We start from the raw sequence: 22,308 nt of genomic DNA, 5'->3' as shown, positions 1-22,308 counted from the left end.
TGGTGAGTTTGTGCAAATCCCTCATTTTGATGACTTAAAAGAAAGCTAACTGCAGGAACAAGACAAAATCTTTCAAGCACTGAAGAAACCTAATGTGGTGACATACATAGTTTCATGTTGGCCACAACAAATGTACCATTAGCTTGGATTTTCTCCTCTTCTGAATGTCTCAAGTGTTTGCCTACACCTCCTTCAATTAAAAAGAATCCTCTCCCCTCCCCAAACTAGAAATTAGAACATTAAGACAACTTCGCTGCACAAAACCATACTAGATATTGTAATAACAAAATGCTTTATTTTTGGGGAATACAAGGAAAAGTGTGACATCCTCATAATCAAATTGCTTTAAAAAGGCATTCTTCCTTGGAAAAAGGTAACACTTGCAACAAAAGGTGACCGGTGAACAAGCCCTCTCATGTAGCAGCAGGAATTCTTCCTTTACAGCCAAAGGCAGGGTTTGAATAATGCACAGCCACAGATTCCATCTCAGTCAATATTTTCTAGCAGGTCGGGGCACAGGCTCAGCACTGCTCGGTGACAGCCCAGAGGGAGGCTGACACCACACGTCTGAGACAGGGCTTTCACAGCTCTCACCCAGGTCGCTTTGCAACAAACCACAAGACTTCACCATTACCACAAGAAGACACTGAGAAAGCCACAAGGTTACTAATCTCCTCGCTCATCTCCAAAAACTTTTCATGCAAGCCTTATGAAGTTCTCGTGAAATTCTCGTACCATCAGTCTGGTTAGAGCTCAGTGTGTCCCCACAGGTCCCCTCTGCTGCCAGCCAGGGCTGTGTGTGACAGGGACACAGCAGAGCCAGGGCTACTGACACAATCCCCTCCTCAGCGTAACTGCTTCCTGTACAGCGGGCTCCAAGCTGGGATGTGTTTCAAAGACTGCAAATTTATATCCATAAATTACTTCTGCCCTCTCTGAACCTCATGTTAGAATTCAAGTTGTTAAAGAAGGGGACTGGGAAGTTCCTAAAATTGTCAGGTTATAAAGTAGGCATTCATATTTCAGTCCAGTGTGACAGCTCTTTGTCACAAGTGGTATCCATCCATGCTAAGGGGTGAGATACATTGGTCTTGTTCAAAGGGGGCTCGTGTTGTCTGAAGTGGGTATGGTAAACTCTAAAAGAACTATTGGTTTTCTTTATTCAGGTTAGACATAACAAGTATGTCAGATACAGCAGTTAGTCTAGAAAAATACATTTAAAAAAATCTTCAGCAGACCATGCTCCCTGTAACAAAATCTTTCAAAACCAATTTTACAAATTATTCTACATTAATGTAAAAAGAAAATCTTAAATTTAGCATAGTGGATTCCATCAAACATCTATCTATCAAAACATGACTTTCACTATCTGCAGATGTTAGAATTCATAATACATTTTTCTAATGTATCCTGTACATATTAAATAATCTAAAAGGCTCTTCTTGTAGTGCATTAACAATTTAGCAAGCACACTCAGTATTTCTCCAGTACCATTTGCATTACAGTTATTTGCCCGCAAATGTAATTAACATCTAAAAGTGCACACAGTTAGATCTCCCTCCCTCCCCATAACCTGTTTCCCTGCTGAAACCCAGACATCCACTGGAAACATTATGCTACTGTAGCTAATCTACCCATGATTAGAAATGTGTGACTTAAGTGTTCTTCAACTATACAGGAACTGACTTATATACAGGAATCAAAAGGACAGCCTGTATTTACACCAAGAATGAACTTCCACTACCACAGCATTAAATACAGTGTTACAGTCGGTATTTACTTAGGACTTTAGCTTTAGATCAGTATAACACAAAACTTAGCTCAGGACATACCCTGAAAAAATGAACATGTTTATTAAATATTATTTCTATTATGTCCCATGACAAATAACCATAGCTGGATATTCTTACAAGTTCAGTGTTTGAAATAGTGTAATAGTGTGCTGCTCTATGAAGCAGCAAAGAACTTCCAGAGAGGCTGCTGGGGAAAAAAAGAGGAAGAAAGAAAGAAGTAAAAAAAATTCTGAAAAACAAACAAAGGGGGAAAAAAAAGGCAAAACAAAAACCCCAACAACAGAAAAACAGGAAAAAAAGAAGAACAGAGGGCAGCAGACATCAAGGGAAGAATTAGATTTAAATAACTAAACCAAGTCTAGGACAAGTCTAGGACAATCAGGCATGCAGAAACCCCTTGGAAAAGTGTCATACAGATCTAAGCAGGCTGTAATAAACAAGCTTAAGATGTAACTTCACTGAATTTTTCCATACTGGGAAAAATGGTAGGACTTTCCCCCATCATATGGAAGAATTTTGAAATTAAATTCCAGATTATCCAGTCTGAGATTATTAGTTTTACTCTCCAAGAAATCCAGTGTATGAACCTATATTAGATTTTTCCAATGATGCTTTAAAAAGGCAAACTAGAAACTTTTCAATTGATTTTTTATATTGAACTTTTCAAAGAAATCTGAAGTGTTGTCTTTAATTTGCATTAAAGTGGTCAAACATTTCTCCTGTTTCTTCCCTCCCCAAAAGTGCAAAAAAACAAGTTGCTGCTTGGTCCACAAACATAAAACATCGTATACAGCAAGAGGTTTTTCTTCTGATGGGGTACTGCTGCCAACCCATCACTTCCAGTTTCTCCTCCAAGAAAAATGTCAGCGTCCAAAGATGGAATTCAATTCCAGTAGAATTAACTCTACAATCTGATTCTGGTATACTGTGTGGACTGCTATGTTACCAGTCTCTTTCTCTGGTTTTAATAAGGTTGGACCAAAAACTATTGCTACACTTTGATAGGTCATTCGGTTCTTTTCTCCATTTTCTACAACTCTGAAAGAGAAAACAATACACAAGAAGAGATTTATCAGTGTTGGGGCAATAGGATAACAGAAAAAGACACATCCCAAAGCAAATGGCTATTCAGAGTATTTATTTAATGAGCAGTCCTGCTATTAAGACATACAGCTGCTGTAATTCCCTTCTCTATGAAAAAAGTTCTGTTTTGAAATGTCATTCTTGGTCCTCTCATAGTCCCTGTAAAGGACTTGGCAGCAAACATCACAACTATGCAACATACTGTCTCTATCTGGTGCTCTGCAAGCTCATATCCAAACAGACATGCTTTGTATCAAGTCCAATATAAAAAATGCAGTAAGAACAGTCATTTGGCACTTTAAATTGGATTCTTTAAGGAAAGATCAGCAACACAAAGCCTTTCCTTCTACCTGTCACTTACCTTTTCAGGTGTCTAAAGAGTACCTGCATCGTGTCCTGATTTGGTTTTGGCAACTGTTTGATTAAATCTTTAACAGCAGGGACACGCTGCCGTGGTTCTTGCTCTGCAAAAGGGTGAGGTTGAGAAACAAAAGTTCAGCATTTTTGTTTAAAACTTGAGCACAGAATTTCAGAGGCTGGGCAGGAAAGCCGCGGTTTGCGGCGCTAATCCGAGATAGGACACTGCCACCTCCCGGCCAGCCCCGGCAGCACCGACAGGAATCCCGGCAAGTCACCCCGCTCACAACCACAACATCCTTCTCATGGCCAAAATCATGTTTGAAACTGTACAGGACTTATCCAAACACCATGTGCAAGTTCTCCAGACTTACTAATTGCATTGACAAAGTCATTGAAGTGGTTGTAAGTGAACAGTGGCTCTGGCAATTCTCTGAAGAACATTTTTAGAGCTCCTGTAATGACATGTATATCTTCCCATTTACTGTCATTCAAGTCCAGCTTCTCATCTGAGAGAGAGAAATAAATAATTAATGATAATACTACAACTATAAAGGGTCTTTTTCCTTTTTCCTTTTTTTTTTTAATAAACTCAACTTTTCTTCTGTACTTATTGATTTCAAAGCAGTGAAGACTCCCTCTACTTCAGCACATTCCATATCCCAGTCTGGGATACAGAGCTGCAGCAGCAGATGGAGATGGCTAAACTCTGCCTACTGCACTACATACAGTTCCCCTACTCCTAGGGCATTTTCCAGAAGGGAATAGGAGCTGCTGACATAACACAAAATTTACTGTTAGATCCTGTCAATCAGGAAATGAGAGGTCAGATTCTGGATGGGCTATGCTAAGATACTGCCAGAAGAAGGGGTTTTATACACAGAGTACAGTGAAGAGGAGCTAAGCCCTCTCCCCACTAAAAGGCAGTAGCAAATCTCACTAAATAACCCATAAACTTACAATTTTAATGTTAGTAAAAGCTCAACATGCTTGCTGTTTTCCCATAAGGCAGTGAGATATTTTGTTTGAAACAATTCCCCTTCCTCAAATTCTATTACCATCTTTTTTTTAGAATTCTGTTCTAGCAATGTCTCTAAGGTTCACATGAGACTAAACCTCCAGAATATCAGGTTTTTCAAGTAATGTATGTTACACGGTCAGTTCTGTAATTCTGAAGTAACTTTACTTCAAGGATGACAGTAATTTCTCATGATATGTTACAGAGAAATCCTTTTATTTAGCTTTCTATGGACTTCAAGAATCTGAAAATATATGCCATTGTAATATAACTGGAGGAAGCTTACCATGATTGACTGCAAATCTCAGCTTCTGTATCACTGCAAGATTGCCACTAACTCTGTATAAGCCATCAATATCTAATCCTGAAACAAAGGGATAAATCAATTTTAATAACTTACATATGTATAGGTCTAGTAGACCTAGTAGCAAAATTAAAAGCAAAGGAAACCCACCTTGTAACAAAGAAATTAAAAGTTAAACTAGCTTGTTTTGATGGGTAGGGCATATAAAACAGAGGGGTTTTAATTTGCTGGCACAACTTTGGCAGCATAAAGCTCAAAGTAATCTCTAAAACTTCCTATTCAAGTAGTAATGAGGCAACAGCTCCAAGTTTCCCCAATGAGATCAGATGTCTTGTTTAAGATGCTCTTGGTGGGTGGGTAGGGAATACACGGGAGTCCAACATGCAATAACCAGGTATTTTGTGGATACAATGTTCAATTTTTAATGTATGGTTAAGAAAACCCAATCAAGTCATGCATAGAGAGCATCTCAAAGTTGTCAAGTGACCAGGTTTACAAGAAGGAATGATGCACATGCACACTCAGAGCTACCCAACAGCCCACAGAACTAAAATGGGCAGCCCCTGCCTCACAGGATTGCACACTCGACCAGAAAAGAAGAAAACTGTGTCTCTGTGGTTGCTACTGCAGTTACTCAGCAGTGATTAGGAGGTAAAAAATTTATCTGAAAAGCCATTTGGATGCAGCAGGTGAGTCAGTGCCACTGAGAGGGTGAGTGTTGCCAGAATACCTGCAAGTGCCTGTAGCTCCTCAAGGAGTTGTCTGATGCAACAGAGCACAGTTACCAGCACCATCTGACATATCCCTTTTCCCCAAAATCCACTACAGAAAGAACTGATCTGAAGTGTATTGGCAGAAGGAAGAAGACTTGGAGAGGTAGGAAAAAAAAGCTGTTCATTTCTGTCAGCTTCCCCTCAGGTATTTAAAAAAGGAAAACTTCACTATCTTCACTGAAGTCCTGCCTTTAAAATAAAAAAAAAAATAAAAAACCAAAAAAAAAAAAGGAACAAAGCAAGGAACAAACCCCTTTCTCACAATCTTCAGATCACAAATGGAATAAAGCCTGCAGCCACAAGCAAGGTGGCAGTTTGTCAGACTGGAGTAATGCAATGGAAGCAGTTTTTCTCCCCTCCCAGGCCACAAGATAGAAACACTGACAAAGAGGACTAGAGGCTAAATGAAGGTCCCATGGAAGGTGCCTTAGAATTCACATGTACTCCCCTGTAACACTTACCCTGATACTCAAGGGACTGTTCTCAGATTAACAGACTGGTAAATATCTGAATGATGATTATGGAGATTCCATAATCCCCTCTCAGTCATCTTTTCCAAGAGATAAGGCAAAGACAACAGCAAGAAACAGGCAAGAAAACCCACAGAGACTATAGCCAAGCCAGGAGTCACAACCAACAAATTTTCGACAAAAATGTGAAGATGTGCTTAACAGCAGAAAACCCAGAATGTCACATGTAGCTTTCAAACAAAGTGTTGTCACTTGTTAGGTAGGAAATACATATTTTTCAATCAAAGCAAACAAAAACTGAGTCAATATGTGGACACTGATAATCTCCAGAATTGCACAAAATACAGTAATTTGTGTAACTGGCTGAAGGGCATCAAACAAGCAGGCTGGTCTTCTGGCAGTCAGTGCATACACAGAGCAGGAACAGAACTTTTTCCTCAAAGTTCATTTCAAGGAATTTTTAAAAGAAGTGATTGCTAGCATGCTTAAACCTTCCAAAAATGAATAGTTGCATTTCAATAGTCTCATTTTTAATCTGGGGGAAAAAAAAGAAACTTGATGAGCCGAGCTCTTCTACTACTTCTTGTACTCCCTCTTCCTTTGAAGCCTTGCTGCCAGGGGGCTGTCCTGCCTTTTCCTCAGCTTGAAATACACTCAAGCAGATTAGGTTCTCAGATATAAGATTTCCTTCCCTCTCCCCACTTTGGATCCCACCTGTGTCCTCACTCTTGAAAACCCAATGCTAACTCCAGATACAAGTCTCAGATTAGCTTCCCCAAATAAACCAACAGCATTTTAAGATTAAATGTTCAACATTAAGAGTGGTGAGCTAGAGAGATTTGTAAACAAAAAATTCAACCATACCATGTTCCTCAACATGCTCAATGCACAGCTTCACGAACTTTGGCACCGTGCTGTTTTCTCTTTGACACAAGCTGGTGAGATTTGAACCAAAAACTTGATCTGGAACCAAGTAAAGAGACTGATTTACAGTGGAACAGGACACGAGTGACAGAACTAGTTCAGGTTAAAACAAACCTCTACAAAGGGCAAAGTCTACTGGATACAATTGTTGCAGTATTGGAGAGGAAATAGGAAAGTTTTGAAAAGAGTTCTCAGCAGCTCCCAGCGAGAAAAGCTCCCAGTAAGAAGAGCATCAGCAGCTACACGAGAAAGGAAGTTTTGCTACTGAAATCCTTTTAATCCATCAGGTGATACTTTATGAGTCATTTCATCAATAATGTTATAAGAAATGTAATGGATGCAAATGTGTCCTGTTACACTCCATTCCTGTCCCAAGATCAACATGCATTTATTGCAATCTTTGTTAAAAATTCAAAGAGATTATGAACTTTAACCGGTGTGAAAGCTTTTGGCATTGCTTGGGGAAAGAACCCTGCAAAATGTCATCTTTCCTGCACTCACTGTTTAACACAGCATTATATATTACTTTATTTTAATGTAGAGTCTTCTGACATTATTAGATTCTGATGCAAATTTGTAAATGACAGACTTTTACCTCAGAGCTCTGAATGGATGCAAATCTGACCATGCACAGGCAACCTGGCTGCAAAGTCAGAATCTAAATAAAGATATTTATGGGCAATGGTAAATCTGAATCTTATTTTCAAAACTGCACAATTCAGGGGGAGAATTTTCCATCATAAAGTGAAGCAAAATTGAAAATTAGCTTGGACAGAGAGGAGAATCTTGCAATGTCTCAGTGAATTAGCAGCATGTAAATTCTTCTTGCTCAGATTGTTATCACCAAAACCTTTGATAGATCCATTTCTATGGCTTTCATCAAAGATGCCAAAATAATAGATGGCCTCTTCTGTTCAGATGCATGAAGGTGACATGGGGTCTTGAGACAGAAGCAAAGATTCCACTCTTAAACGGAAGGGGTGTTTGTTGGTTTGTTTACTCTGTTAAATTAGATACATAAGTGGCCATCTTCCCAGCATCTGGTGTGTCTTACTTCAGAGCTTCTGCAAAAGAGACTGCTCTTGCATTTGCATCATGCACGGCACCTAGCCCATTTTTCAGGTTCAATAATTTCAGTAGATTAACAACTCTTACATCTCGACCAGTGCTTTGGGAAACCCAAACAGCACACCAAACCAATTTTACAATATGAAAATGGGCATTTAATGGCATTCTTAGCTGGATGTGATCAGGCCAGAGGTCCACACCACCTCGGTGCTGTGGCAGCTACTCACGCAGCGAGCTTTATAAGCAGAATCAGTAGCAAAGGATTGAAAAAGCCCACGCAGCAGAAAGCCAGGCTAGCATGCAGCTGTGGCAGGTAAAGCAATGCAGATTAGCTAGCAGAAGAAAATAGTAGCATGTAACAAAGTAATTTGCTACAATTACCTTCGACTTTAATAATTTCAACATACACAAAAGTAGTATTTTTTCTTCACATCTTAAAAGTAATAACTGTACTTTTGATTTTCCATGTAACAAAACTTTTACACAGTTCCTTCTCCACTTAGTGCATGCTGTTTCAAGTGGATTTTTTTTCTTCCAGAACTTTTCACTAGTTTTTCTGCTCATACTGGATTTGTCAAGCTTTCCATTTACTAGGCTTGTTCTGCAGCAGCCACCAAAGTACACTGGGCTTTTAAATGAAGACTTCTGTATTCTTCATTCATACAATAAATGTAAAGCTGTACAGTGCCCATCCAACTTTTAAAACTTACACCATGCTTTTAAATAAAAACCAAACTCCTCATTCCTTAATGCCTTTATTAAAAATCCAGTCATTAGCACGCACATGTACAAGTTAAACTTGGCTTAGTGTTCACTGTTGCCAATGTCAGAAGTTATGTCACTGAGCCATGACATGAATATTAAGTTGCAAAGCAGAGCAAAATGTCAAAGTCTGGGAATAATGCTCCCTTATTCCAAACAAAATTTCCATCATTTACAAGTAAATTATATTTGCAGATACACAAATATATCAAATGCCACATGCAACAGAAGCACACCTGTTAAAGTATGCAGTGAGGCAAATCACAGTAGGATTTGGTCTGGTATTTGCCTACCCATATGCTATTTTGACCCTAGTAGAGCACCACCTACAAGTCCTGCTAAAGCATACAAATAAATAAATAAATGAAGTTTTACAATGAGTACCAAGTCAATAATTTACACAAACACATTAACTGAAACCTGTGCAAATACCATTTTGTCAAATTGTGACAAAAAGAAATCTTTCATAACTTTGATTCAAGAGTATCTGAAACAATTAAAATAATGTATACATTCAAAAAAAGTTATGGGAAAAAGATGTTTGAGTTAAGACTCCTGTAACCTCATCCTGGTTTCCCTAAATATTTAATTTCTTATGATATGGCACATGATTGTCTGGTTCCACTCGGACTAAAACACCCTTGGGTGAGCACACGCACTCAGCTTTGTACCCAAAGGGCTGCTCCTTCCCCTGTTTGCACAAATGAGGGTCAGATATCTGGATTTCCAGCTCAGTAGGGTGGAATGCAGTGCTTCTTAGCTAGAGAGTCCAAGTCCAAAGGGGCTCCTGGGCCCCCAGTTCTCACTGCAGTTCGGCCAGCACGGAGCCGAGGGAGAGGCATCCTCCGAGCAGTTTAATGGCCAGTAACAGCACTCAGAAGTACAGCAATCACCAGTTCCACTATACATCCAAGACTTGTTAAACCAACTATACACATGTATTTTACTCTGAAACTAGACCATTTTAACCCCATTTTACACATGAACTACTAAATTCAGCTTTTCAAATTATGTCCTTTGTTAAAAAGGTTCATTTACCCTTAATGTAGCCTTTTTCACGGACAGCTTGTAATGTAGGGCGCCGTGTAAGAAACTTCTTGAGCTTCGTTTTGGTCTTTTTCTGATCTGTGGAGTCTATATTGCTGGGTGCTTTCACTGCTGAAAACAGAAACACATTTGGCATTACTACCCACAGAACCAACACTGTATTTATCAGCCAAGGAACCAGCATTAAAGAAAAAAACAATTACGCTCCAAAACACAAAAAATCCACTCAAATTTGCAACTCATTCCTAATTTTTTCCTTAACTTTCTGGAACTCCTTGTAAATACCATCCATTTCTCAAACTACCAAGAGACAACCCTATCACTAAACACTTGCAAAACCAACTAAACAGTAGCTTATGTATGGAATTGATGTGGAAATTTACAAGTGCAGCTATGTTTCAAAACCCGTCCTGCTTCCCATTAGGTTAACTATCTTGAAAAAAACAAATACTTTTTTGAAAATTTCATATAAGAGCCTGGAAGGAAAGGAGAGAAAACAGTTTGCCTGGTAAGTCAGATACTATTTCTATGCATTTGACAACACCCTGAAAAAAATTAATTTCACCATTGCTTATTTTCTCCTGCTTTAAATGTGTCATACAACAGGAGCTAAAGACATTTCACACTTCTTTTCTTCTTCCCTTTTTAAAGTATGATTAATAAAACATGGAAGAAAATTTACCAAGTGGCACCAAGATGCAGAATGAACTATATTGTTTCCAAACTCCATTAGTTTCATTTTTAGCTGTCCTTTAGAATTCTTCCCTATTTACACAAAATACTGAAGATGCAGAAAATGAAAACTGCCATCGCTAGAATAAATTAATGGAAAATTTTCAACTCACAACGAAGCTTCTTAGAGTCTTTATTTTCTTTCTCTTTCTCTTTGTCTTGTTTTTCCACTCCAGGGGAATCTGGTACCTCATCATCTAATGCTTCATCAGACTCTATTACCTGTGGGATTTAAGAAGATATGCAGTGCTCAGTTTGCCAGTTCAGATAATACAGCACTAACACACACATTGCCTGCAGACAGTTCTACAGTACACAATTTCTCCCCCTAAAATGACATTCAGTTTGTTCTTTCCTGAACTCTAGATGTTAAACATCTTCAGAGACAACTCTCATTGGCAGAGTGAGTAACTTTGAGAAACACTATTTATTCATAAGGCTCAATTAAAAAAATGTTGCTGGACATTGAACAAAGTACAACCAGTCTTTCATGATAACACTTCATTACATCAACCCATAAACAACAGAAATTATTTTTGGTTGGCCTTATTTTCCATATCCAATAGACAAACATCAGCTATTTAATGGTCTGCCACAGAAATGCCTGACTGATGGAGAAGAAAAAAAATTCTAGAGCATTTACCCAATTTGTTTTCTCTTTAAGTAAAATTTTCTTAATAGAAAATAGAACTATCAATTGGAAAATCTCACTACTGTCAAAACATACACTGAATTCACTCTGAAAAATAAGTGTACCAGTGTCTAAAATTCTTTCCCAGTGTTCCTGCTATCAGCATATTCTCATTAAACATTGTCAAGGGAAAACACAGATCATGTTGAAGTGTGGAGGCAGATTCCAGAGTCTGCTATATCACCTGCAGCCCAGGCTATGTGTGTGACTGCAGACATACGAGGAAATGGGGAAAGAAGCTTCCTCAGCTTCAGTACAACATATTCCCCTCCCAATCTGTGCATGTCTTACTTCACTTCAACTGAAGTGAACTGGACTGCTATGCAGTCACCAAAATCTGTCTGCAGAGTGCTTTCTTTTACAAGGAAGGAAATCCTAACAAATGAGGCAAGATTGTGCACTCCAGAGCACTGAGCAGCATCATGACTTCCTGGACTAAGCTGTACTTTAATCTGTTACCTTTAAACACCTTCATTCCTGTTCCTTTTCCAAAGCTTTGGATAGCCTTTTTACACATCACAGATCAATATATTCAACTGGCAAATAATGTCCCCATTAAGGATCCTCTGCCACTCTTCAAGAGGCCTCAAAGCTTTTTAGGATTGGCATATTTTAAAACTATTAAATGCTTTGGAAAAAAGTCAGCTGGGATCTAGTTCGCACTATGCAACAAGTCTAAAGTAATAACATGAAAAAATCCATGTTTAAAAAAGAGTAGCCACATCCTTTGCAGGTTCCTCTTGTACAGGACATTGCCACAACAGAGCCTGAGGGAGCAAAGAGAACAGAATCTGATCTGCATGTTCTTTTGAAGAAGATCTTGTCATGCTAGCAATAGTACCTTGGTCATGGGAAAGAGATCACAGCTGCTATTACCATAAACTTTCCAAAATTAAAAGCTGGCTTTAGATCTGATGGATTTTTGTACCCAAAGCTTCAATGCTTCAGATTATCAGGTACTCTAATGCACTTTCTTGACTTATGGCTTGTAGTCTTGGGTCTCTTGGCTACCAGCTCCCAGCAGTATCCATCACCATTTCCTCCAGAATGCTGATAAACTCTCCTTATTCCACCATTCCTCAACCTAACAAGTAATACCCCACATCTCAGCCTATCTATCTTCACTCTTTTTTAAGCAGAGATGGAGTGGCCTCAGTTGTGTTACACAGGGCAGACAGGAGAAAGGGTCCCTGAGTGACTCTGCCTTGCCTGGGTATTAAGGGCCATGACATTCCCATACCAGGAGACAGCAGATTAGGAACTAAGCCATGAGTGCTCAGAAAGAAACTCAACCATTCATATCAACTTGCTGTGTTTTGGTGGAAAACACCCATATGTGAAAAGCACTAACAGAGCTAAGAGAAATGAAAGACACTGACTGGCATTGAAAGTAACAAAACTGGAGCTTAGGGACAGCAGCCAAGCCTGGAACTATTAAAAAGTAAGAATATAGATGAAGCAAACTTGATAGAGAGCAATATTTTCTCCAATATCTCCTCCAATTTCTGAATTAAAAAATTGTTAATCCTATTTGGCAATATCAAAAGCAAACACTTGAGCACTTCTCTGATAATTAAATACTTGGCATTATGCTGTCAGATAAGAAGAGATAATACAGTATTTTGCCAGGACTTTTAATCTGCACTTCAGTGCAGCCATAATAAGTGAAGAGCAGTATCAAATGCTAATAAATGTATGTCATTAAGCTGTCCCTTGGCCATCCTCCCCCTTTCATTCCCTCTCAGAACCTTTCAGGTCACTGAGACAGAACAAGTATTTGGCCAGAGAAGTAAGTTCATTTCTCAGATGGATGTCAGCCCACACCTTCTGCATCTTAAGCTAGTGGACCATCTTTATCCCTTTGCTACTATTAGTTATATTTCACTTACCACCACCAGGAACTGCCATATCCTCAAACTCCTGTCTGCTCTCAAGAAAATCAGTAAATGAAGATGCACATGAAACTTTAGAAGCTGCTATATCAGTTAGTTTTCTAAATAATATTACTGTGAAAATAGAACCTTCATGATACAAATACATACCTGATTGTTGATGGTGTAGTTAAGAACTTTATACCACTCATTAATAAAGCTGTCATTATCTGATTGAATTAAGAGCTCAGTACCTTGGCGGGTTTTTAGCTTTAAAGAAATAGAAACAGATATCATCAGAAATTATAAACACATAATAGTTCAAAAGTAAAATAATTAAAATAAAATTAAACTTCTCACTGGCAAAATTGTTAGCTAATACACAGACACTCCAGAACATTTACCAGGGAGGACAGCCTTTAATAGTCTGCTTAAAACTGCAAAACATATCCCATACAGCCATATTAAAAATGGACATTTCTTGCAGGTACTAACAGCTACATTTAAGCAGGTAGATGTGGATAAAACTCAGTTTTATGAGGTTTTAATTTTAAGCTTAAAGAAAATTTCATACATCAGTAATTGAAGTGCATATAATTCTGCATTTAAATAAAATAATTTACCTCAATAACATTCTTTTTGCTGGATTTGTCCTTTGAGGCCCAGTCAATCAAAGCCCCTTTGAGATCCACTGTAAATTCTGGCTTAGACTGATTAACACCAAACTTCTGGAAAAAATTACGAACAGTGATGATAAAATTAAACTTGAGGAAATTCTTTACAGTCTTGCAATCTTTTAAATGTAACATGTATTATTTACAGTCTGTACAACTTAGACCAGATACAGTACTTTGCCACGAATCAACAGGCATGTCACCAGGAAAACAAAAAACCTTCCACAGAACAAACTTTAGGCACGTCTGTTACAAGCTGCTCAGCCTAAAGCCCTCAAAATTCTACAAATTTAAATGCCAATCAGATTCCAGCAGATATATTTTTGTCCTATGACTAATGGCAGAAGTCCATACAACATTTGACTGTAGCTTGATTTTAGCCAAGATAGTCCCAAGCTTTAAACAAAACCAGCTAATAAGTAACTGAACAAAACATCCCCCAACATTCTGCCACTTAATCAGCCGTTGTATACAAAACCAAAAATCAAACCAGAAACAGTACACTTGCTGGACAGGAATCACATCCATCCACACTGAAAGAGCACTCTCAGTTTGTACATTTCTCTATTTATAATTTTTAAAAAACATTTACCCCCCAACACTTATACTTTTCTGTAGTGCTTCTATTGCAATACTGGAGTACGTCCTACCAAGTAAACAGAACTCACTGTCTGTCTACTAAAGAGCAAATAACCCACAAGTAACTCCTTCAAACAATTTGGAGGAAAACCTCAGGGAGCTATTCTTATCTGCGACCTTCCCATTTATATTAGATATCAGAATTTTTAAAAATAAAGTACTTTTACTATGATTTCAACATACACCACATAGCTTTGAAATGTAATTCCTCAAGGAAACCAGTTCAGCGGCCCACACAAACAAAAAGCTCTAATTGCAAGTGACATGAGTAAAATATGGAACAGGGAAAGCTGGAAGTCCCTCAGTTTACAGCACAGAAATTTCATGCTGTAGTTCCAGGAAAAGCTTGTAGCATCTTCTCCCCCAGAAAGATTCTTATTTCTTCACAAAGCCTTTGATGTGTGAGTGCTGCTCCTGTGACAGCTCTGGGGGACCCAAGCCCCAGGACAAGCTCCTTGCTGCAAACACAAGTTTCCAGCCTGTGCAAGAACAGCCATACCCAAGGGGAGAAAAGATGGTTCAGAAAACAGGACTAATCTGCTGCTTCTGAATAAACTCCCAGCATGGATGTTAATTAATGCTAATTGTGTTTCAGAAAGGCTGTTTACCACTGGAAAATCTCCAGTCTAGAGTCCTAAGGGCAATGAAGTGTTGAATGGAAAGCAGCATCTTAACTTCTTTATTTTACCCACGAAATATCAGAATAGGGTTGTACTTCTAATTTACCCAATGCCAATTAGCACTTGGGAAAAAACTCCACACCACCTTCCACTTTCAAACTCAATTCTCAGATACCTCATCCAAGAACATTTCTCATTGATTACAGTAGAGCTTTTGAGAGAAGCCCAGCTCAGCAGCAGAGTCCAAAGAACAATCTCTGGGCCATTTTGGCTCTTGCAGCAGCTGCCTGTTCAAGAGAAAGTCACATAACTGCTGCACACACACCCAAAGTGTCCCAGACGCACTTCCTGGCTGTCTAGATCAATCTTGCTGTGTGTTGGAAAAAAATTAAATCAATTTATAGAGTTTGGCACTGAAGAGAACAGGAAACTAGTGCCAAAGTCCTCTACAGGATTGGGGCAGGGGGGTGATTAGTTAAAACCACAGCCCACATGATGCTGAGATTCACAGAACAGGACGTGCTACAGGTGACATCAGCACATAACAAGAAAAAAATGTCACCTGTCAGTGTTGTTTTGACCAAAAGAAAAGCCCTCCACTACATTAGCTTGCTGAATCCACACCTGACAGATTTCTGCACTACCTCCAGCTTTAAACTGTACCCCTCTTTTTGGCCTGAGTCCCCTCAGTATTTCAGAGAAGCACAGAAGAAAGCAAAAACTAAAGCCAAAAGGGAAAAAAAAAGAAGACTTTTACCACTCCTTCACTCAAATGTTGGCCAAACTGCTGTGTGAGAGCCAAGGATGGAGAAACCCAAGCAAATAATCCCAGCTACCCTGCAAAGCTCTTCTGAAACACCAACACATGACATTCTTGTCACAACCTTTTTATTCAAGGACATTTTAAGTTTACCATGCAGGCTCTCCCTTGAGCTTTCCTGTCAAGGTTCTTTTCTGCTCCCAGATCTATGAAAATGAGATGCCAGCAGCCATTTCCCTCCTCAAAGCTTTCAGGAGCAAGTGCTGCACAGGGCTGCTCACACAACCTGCACACAAAGGTTGCTGAAGGCAACTGAACCCTCCTGAAGCCAGCAGGTTCTGCTGAGAGAGCTCAAGAAAAGCCTTTCCTTTTGCATCTGCTGCCACACAGATACTGAGTCTGCTTTCAACAGCGCTACCTAGTCAGCACCAGTCAAGAGAAATCCAGCTCTTACTGAGCAGACACCTTACTCTTTCTGGATTCCTCTTTTGAGCTGCCTGGGAATATTGGAAAGGGCAGCAGGGGAAGACAGAAAGAGGGAGAGGTCTATATGTGGTGCTGCCAGCTGTCCTAGATATGAAGCTGTCCCACAGTCACTTCTGACACCTTTTTTTGGACAAAAACATAGTCATGGGATGTACTTATACTGGTTGCATGGGAGAGGTAACTGTTTTGAAAGAATAGGGTGCTTTCTTTGCTTTAGACAGAGAGGATGCTGTGCAGCTTAAGGATAGCCTTAAAGATGTGTTCTGACATCAATAAATAGAAGGCCTTTTCAATCTTTTCAGGATTTTCTCCAAGTCCTGGAAGCCTGCACAGGGACAAACCACACAGTCTGAACTGTGACACATTCTAGCACTCTTTGGAAACAGAACTGGAAATTATTTATTGGAAGACTTTGGATGTACAAATGACACCTGGCATTCTTGTAATTCTGTTTCTAATAAGAGTTGGGTAGGATGCTCTAATTCCAAGCCCTCCTCTTCCATGATACCTGTGGAAAGCAAGCTGTGGAGAGAAATGCACCTTTTTGGCTGGCAGGGGAGTTTCAAAACTACAGCTTAAGCAAAAAAAAAGGGGGGGAGGGGATGGAAATTCTTTATTGTCACAGCAAAATGATGGATTGTTTTTAAATCAGACTGATAGGGCTATTTGCATTCCATCAAGTTTTCACAAAAGCATGTGAGATCCTGCATAATCAGCAGTGCAATACTGATGAACTGTGGTAATGTACACATAACATCCTTGGCTAAAATCACAGTTCTGTATCAACAAGAGTTTGCTCAGATGAATCTTGAAGAGCATCTATTTCCATGATGTTTGGGAAGTTTACAGGCTTAGTTTGCCACCACTGTACTTGTCACTGAGGGCATGTCACTATTACAGACAGCTGACAGATGAATCCTTCTAAGCAGTTGCCATTTTCTTTGCTTTAGGAAGCCCTGTCACTTTAACAATAATACATCTCATTCACACCAAAAACTGAATGAAAAATACTTTTTAAAAACATCCAGATGTCCTTATAACAAGTAGCCTTTTACAAGGCTACCAAACTGTCCACAAGTTATCTGTTCCAGGCTTCCACATACAGAGCAATTAATTTCACAAACAAGAAAAAGACAGTTGCATCATTTTAAACACAAGGTTAATTAATGAATTTTTGATAGGCAGCTCTTCTGTGCTTGGCATTTTCAAAACATAACTACAGATGCTTAAATTACATATAAAAATCCTACAACTTTACATCAGCTTTCTGTATGTGGAATAGTGCCAGAACATCCTTGTTCTCTTTTCCTTTCACCTCTTCATGCATAACATTTACATTTTGGGGTATTCCCATTACAGCTAGAATTATCAAATAACATGTACACCATTGTATCAAAGGTATCATAGGCACCATAAAAAGATTCCAAATTAGTTGTGTTAGAATGAATCAGACAAAATATCTGTTAAAAAATTCAGAATATCATGCTGCTTATTAGTCAAGGCACTAGTGGTTCAAATAGTAGGTAAATTTGGGATTATAATTCTAGCACCAATGAACTAGGTACACTTTCTACTTTGATCCAGTGGAACAATTACAGGATTATTGCAATAAACTTGTGTTAATCTGCACCTTGGATGACTTTCAAAAACAGCAAACAAGATACATGAGCTGTTATATGTAGTGTCAAAACGAAATCTTGGAAAAATCCAATTTACTTTCAGGATTAGTGGCAAATAGCCTTACAGTGACAAGAGGCATGCAACAAGAACACATACAGTGATAGCTGAAACTTGGGCAGAGTTTACATAGGTGACAGCAGGTCGATGACTGAGAGCATTTTTCCAAGAAGAAAGCAGCGAGAGCAAGAGCTCAGGAATTGAGGCCCCTTGGCAAAATGACTTGATGAGAAAAAGGAAGAAAAGTGATGAAGTCAAAAAACAATGCACAAAAAAAGAAGATATGGTCATATCAATCACTAGATGAATGCTAAATATTCTCATAAGGTGAAGAAGAAATGTAATTCTTATCATATGTCACACTGTTAGACTTGACTTCACCTTATCAAAATATAGAGACAGAACAAAGTTTGAGAGGTGGAATTTTGAATACCTAAAAAACAAAAATTAATTGCCTACAGAGACCAAGAAGAGTGTGTGCTCAACACTCAATTACGTACCTACAAAGTCAGCTATGATCATGCAGGTGTAAAACATTAGGTTCTTGAGAGAGATTCTCTTTTAATATTTCCAGCTTCATTTTATTCTCTTTGTACTGTTGATATCTATTTTGCTGACCCTACTCTAGTGCTCTACACTACACACAATTGATAGTGTCTCACAGAAATATTCTGACCATGGGACTTCTGCTCCACTTAAATTATCAAAAGAATTTACACATTTTTAATTTTAAATTTATTTGTTAAGATTTTTATTTATTTTTAAATTATTCTATCTGGCATAACATGACTTACACTAGTGCTCATAAATCATGCAACTCTGCTTATAGCTTATCTTTTATGGATAATAAATCTGGGCACACATCATCATTATCATATATTCATGAAGAGTTTAGCATTGTGTATTTTAATGATATGAACATACAGCTGTAAAGTACAGTTCTTTTGATTTACAGCCACATCTGAATTAAGAGTATTAGTAGCTGTAAATGAGATTTTGGAACTTGACTAGCTACATAGGCAGAACTTTTACTTTGCAATATGCCTATTAATATCTAAAACTGAAACACTTTTTGGATCTTTGGCTGCAAAAGTCAATCACAGAAGTGACCAAAATTCACTTCCTGCCATACAGTGGAACTGACCTTCTTTCATGCCTTTCATCTTTATTGTTTTTCTTTCCTCCCTCTGCATGATCATCTTGCCCAGCTTTACCTTTTTCATTCTCTTCTACTCCAAATTTTATTTATCTATCCTCATCTATTTTCTTCCAGCCACCCCTTCTACAGAAGGGGGGAAAAATATATTTACAGGTCTGAAAAAAACTCAATACTATGGAAAAGAATTGTCAATTCCAATTCATTATCCATAATGAAGCACAACAGGAGAAAGTGAGGCAGGTAGAAAGACCAGTAAAGCACAGCAAGACAGCACAGATCTGTAAGAGGCAATTTTGCTGGAATTCACGTGACAATACATGAAAATAATGAACACTGGCTCTGGTCTGTCTTTACTTATCAGAGGGGATCCACACAGTTTAATGTCAGACCTCCAAAAGAGGCAATGAAAGCCATACATAAAGAGCCATTTCTATACCTATTAATGCAGGAATGCAGCTGGATAAATACAGCAAATTTAATGATAGTGCTATTACACTAGAGGTGATTAAAAAATTGAATCATCATCATGTTCAGTGTGATGTTTCTCCTTTGGTCTTCATCAGACAACAAAATAAGTACAAGTACTTATCATGCGCTATGAAGACCAAGAACAAAATATGGAATCCAGCAAGACAAAGACTAAATCATAAGACAACAACACTGCATTGCTCAAACAGGCCAAGGCAAGAAGCCATGTGTCAGACTATTTTCTTTATTATATGTATCACATTCAAAATTACCTGGAGTATACAAAAAAAATCCAAGAATGGTAAAACACACAAACTGTTTAGACAAACACATTAGTAAAGAACACTAAAGTATCAAGCCTAAGAAACACCTGAATGTTATCAGCTTCTTGCCTGTCAAAAATACATACATACATCTGGTTTTCTTCTTACTCTACATAATAATTACATTATGGTTACGTGAAACTATTTTATGCCAACTTCTACACAGGTATTTTTTCAGGTATTAGGTGCAGGTGTGTGTGTGTGTGTATATATATATATATATATATATATAGGTATTTAGGCCCTGTAAGTAAGAGGGCTTTAGTTTATGGTGCTTTACATGACTAACACTTCAGTGAGGGTGGGGGTTGTTCCTGGGCTTACCCAGCCGGTTCCACTTCCTTGGGTTTTAGTGAACAGCAGTGATGACCCTTGTAACACTGCCCATGATGACATCCAATTCTTTCTGTAAATAATTGTAAACAAACATAAAATAAATTGACTCTGAAAGCAGATATTTAACCCATCGATCATTGTTGCTCAGCTGACCTGTAAGTTTATATAGTTAAGCACATATATAGTCATTAGTGGCATCAGTAAGTCTTAAATGCTATCATATTTGTAGAAGGAAACATATGTTAACAATCCCAGCCTGACCATCAAAGTCTAACTCAAACAAAGCTAATTAGTAGTAGAAGCAGTACACCAAGAGAACACCATGCAATTATAATTTCAAAGGGGCTAATCTGAAACGCTCAGCTCCCTGTGTACTTAACAGAACATGCCAAACTACTGCATAATTCTGAAATTCACTGATCTGAGATGCAACTGTCCCATGTTTATGTAATAAGCTCATTTATATTGGCAAAAAAGTACTTCCTACACATCTGAAAAATTAAGAGAAAGAACAAGTTGTTTCAGTTGTCTGACTATTTGATTTTATGCCAGCAGACCTGTCCTCCTGAGGTTATTAAAAAAAAATCTTGACAAGCCCTGAATATCAATTCCCATTGCCCATGAATTATTACTTAGCAGCTCTCAAAGTGACAGGATGGCCACGATGCATCTTTCTGTTCAGCAGTGCAACAATCCAGATCAATGATTCCAGCAGATGCAATGTAAATGATGACAGCACATTGCACCAGCAGCAGCTCACACACACTGCTGTCTACCCAGCCCCAGCAAACTCTCAGTAGAACTCTGAGGAGCCAGGCTGGTGGTCAGATGTGCTGCCCAGCCAGACTGGACTAGGTCAGGGTGGCTCTACAACAACAGCTGGGTGTTGGCTATTTAATCCTCAGAACAAGCATGCTTCATGTATCACAACTCTGGGAAACACTGAACTAGACAGAACACACTATTACATCTAAAAGATTAAATTAACCAAAAAATAATAAAAAAGGGGGAAAAGGCAAGAAGCAAATCTCAATTAACTCTGAGGATGCCACACCTCTGCAGTATTTGCCATTGATTCAAAACACCAGAAATGCAGTTAGACAGCATCACCTGATTACACATTATGATTTATAGTGCAAATTGCTGCCTGGGATGCAGAGGAAAGTTAGAAATTAGATCAGTCACCTACAGGAGACTGACACTGGGCAAAACACTGCTCCAAAGCCTTCACAAGCACAGTGAAGGGAGAATTAAGGAGCACCGTGGATGTATGCTCCTTCAACGTTAAAGGACAGCACGTGAAAGTCTGAAAGCTCCTCTTACACTGATTTTATCCAAGGAACAAGGCACACTATAACATATACAGACTTGTTCTTCAGTAAATCAATCAATGAATCAATCCCATTTTAAAGAGCTGTCTCTCATCAATGCCCCTTCAGGAAATGGCTGGCCTGTGTGAAGCCCTGATCCATGAGCCTCTGGCTCTCTGCAGTCCCTCAGCTTTAGCTCACTGGGACAAACACATGGGCTAAGGTTAAGCTGTGTCACACAGGAAAACCTCTAAGGCAAAGTCACACAAAAAGTAAGAAGTTGCAAACTCCAGTATGCTGTCCTAATACAAAAGACCTTGGATAAACCCTAAGCACATGCACTTTTCAAGTCCAAGACTTACCGAACTTTCTTCCCATTTTCTGTGATTTTTGTCACATTTAATAACCCATACTTTTCTTGACCCTGTAAGATAAGAGTAAGGCATAAGAAATATAAAAGAAAACCTGCTTCTATTAACATCACATCACAGAATTCAATCCCCCAAATAATCCATTTCTGGCTGTAAGCCATCTTTGCTCATGCCATAACTTTAAGAAACTGTCTTTAAGCATATTTAAATATTCAGAGATCAGCAAAATCAAAATTCCTCTGGGAAAGTACTTATTACCATTCAGAGGGTAAAAAACTTTCCCTCATCAAGATCAAGGTTCTTTGGGCAAGCCAAATTAAATAATTTGTGATAGTAGACAGTGAAAATTATTAACGTAAAATTTATAATGATTTACATAATAGTAATATAATAATACCATAGTAGTCCTTTACTAGAAAAGGAGGTGGCTGACAAAAAACTAGCCTAGATTCCCATATAAATTCTTCCTATTAATTTTAATATAATTTCATATTTTAAATAAAACATGGTTGAAGTGCATAAAAAATTCACATATTCATGTTAAAAACAGAAGAGTGAAGCACTTCTTTGATGTCCTCTTTTCTTCCTATCC

The 22,308-nt window shown here is 38.4% G+C and overlaps 1 protein-coding gene across 3 annotated transcripts in view; it reads right to left on the bottom strand.

The window, feature by feature from the left end:
• Window positions 1-306: 306 nt before the first annotated feature.
• The window catches only part of ARHGAP12 (Rho GTPase activating protein 12), a 75,069-nt gene continuing 53,067 nt past the window's right edge, over window positions 307-22,308 (bottom strand). The window contains exons 8-19 of one of the 3 annotated variants that reach the window (XM_058804064.1): window positions 21,708-21,769; window positions 20,024-20,105; window positions 17,849-17,971; window positions 13,517-13,621; window positions 13,065-13,163; window positions 10,445-10,553; window positions 9,591-9,710; window positions 6,663-6,761; window positions 4,538-4,615; window positions 3,608-3,742; window positions 3,238-3,340; window positions 307-2,831 (exon numbers count right to left, since the gene is read on the bottom strand). In XM_058804064.1, the coding sequence (XP_058660047.1) occupies window positions 2,657-2,831; window positions 3,238-3,340; window positions 3,608-3,742; window positions 4,538-4,615; window positions 6,663-6,761; window positions 9,591-9,710; window positions 10,445-10,553; window positions 13,065-13,163; window positions 13,517-13,621; window positions 17,849-17,971; window positions 20,024-20,105; window positions 21,708-21,769 (1,290 nt within the window). In that variant the 3' untranslated portion in view covers window positions 307-2,656. The remainder of the gene's footprint in view (window positions 2,832-3,237; window positions 3,341-3,607; window positions 3,743-4,537; window positions 4,616-6,662; window positions 6,762-9,590; window positions 9,711-10,444; window positions 10,554-13,064; window positions 13,164-13,516; window positions 13,622-17,848; window positions 17,972-20,023; window positions 20,106-21,707; window positions 21,770-22,308) is intronic. The other 2 variants (XM_058804072.1, XM_058804080.1) reach the window with 2 other exon arrangements.

The sequence above is a fragment of the Ammospiza caudacuta genome, chromosome 1, assembly GCF_027887145.1.
Source record: "Ammospiza caudacuta isolate bAmmCau1 chromosome 1, bAmmCau1.pri, whole genome shotgun sequence".
Lineage (NCBI taxonomy): Eukaryota > Metazoa > Chordata > Aves > Passeriformes > Passerellidae > Ammospiza > Ammospiza caudacuta.
The sequence above is the reverse complement of the archived record's forward strand: the minus strand, read 5'-3'. Positions and strand labels throughout refer to the sequence as shown.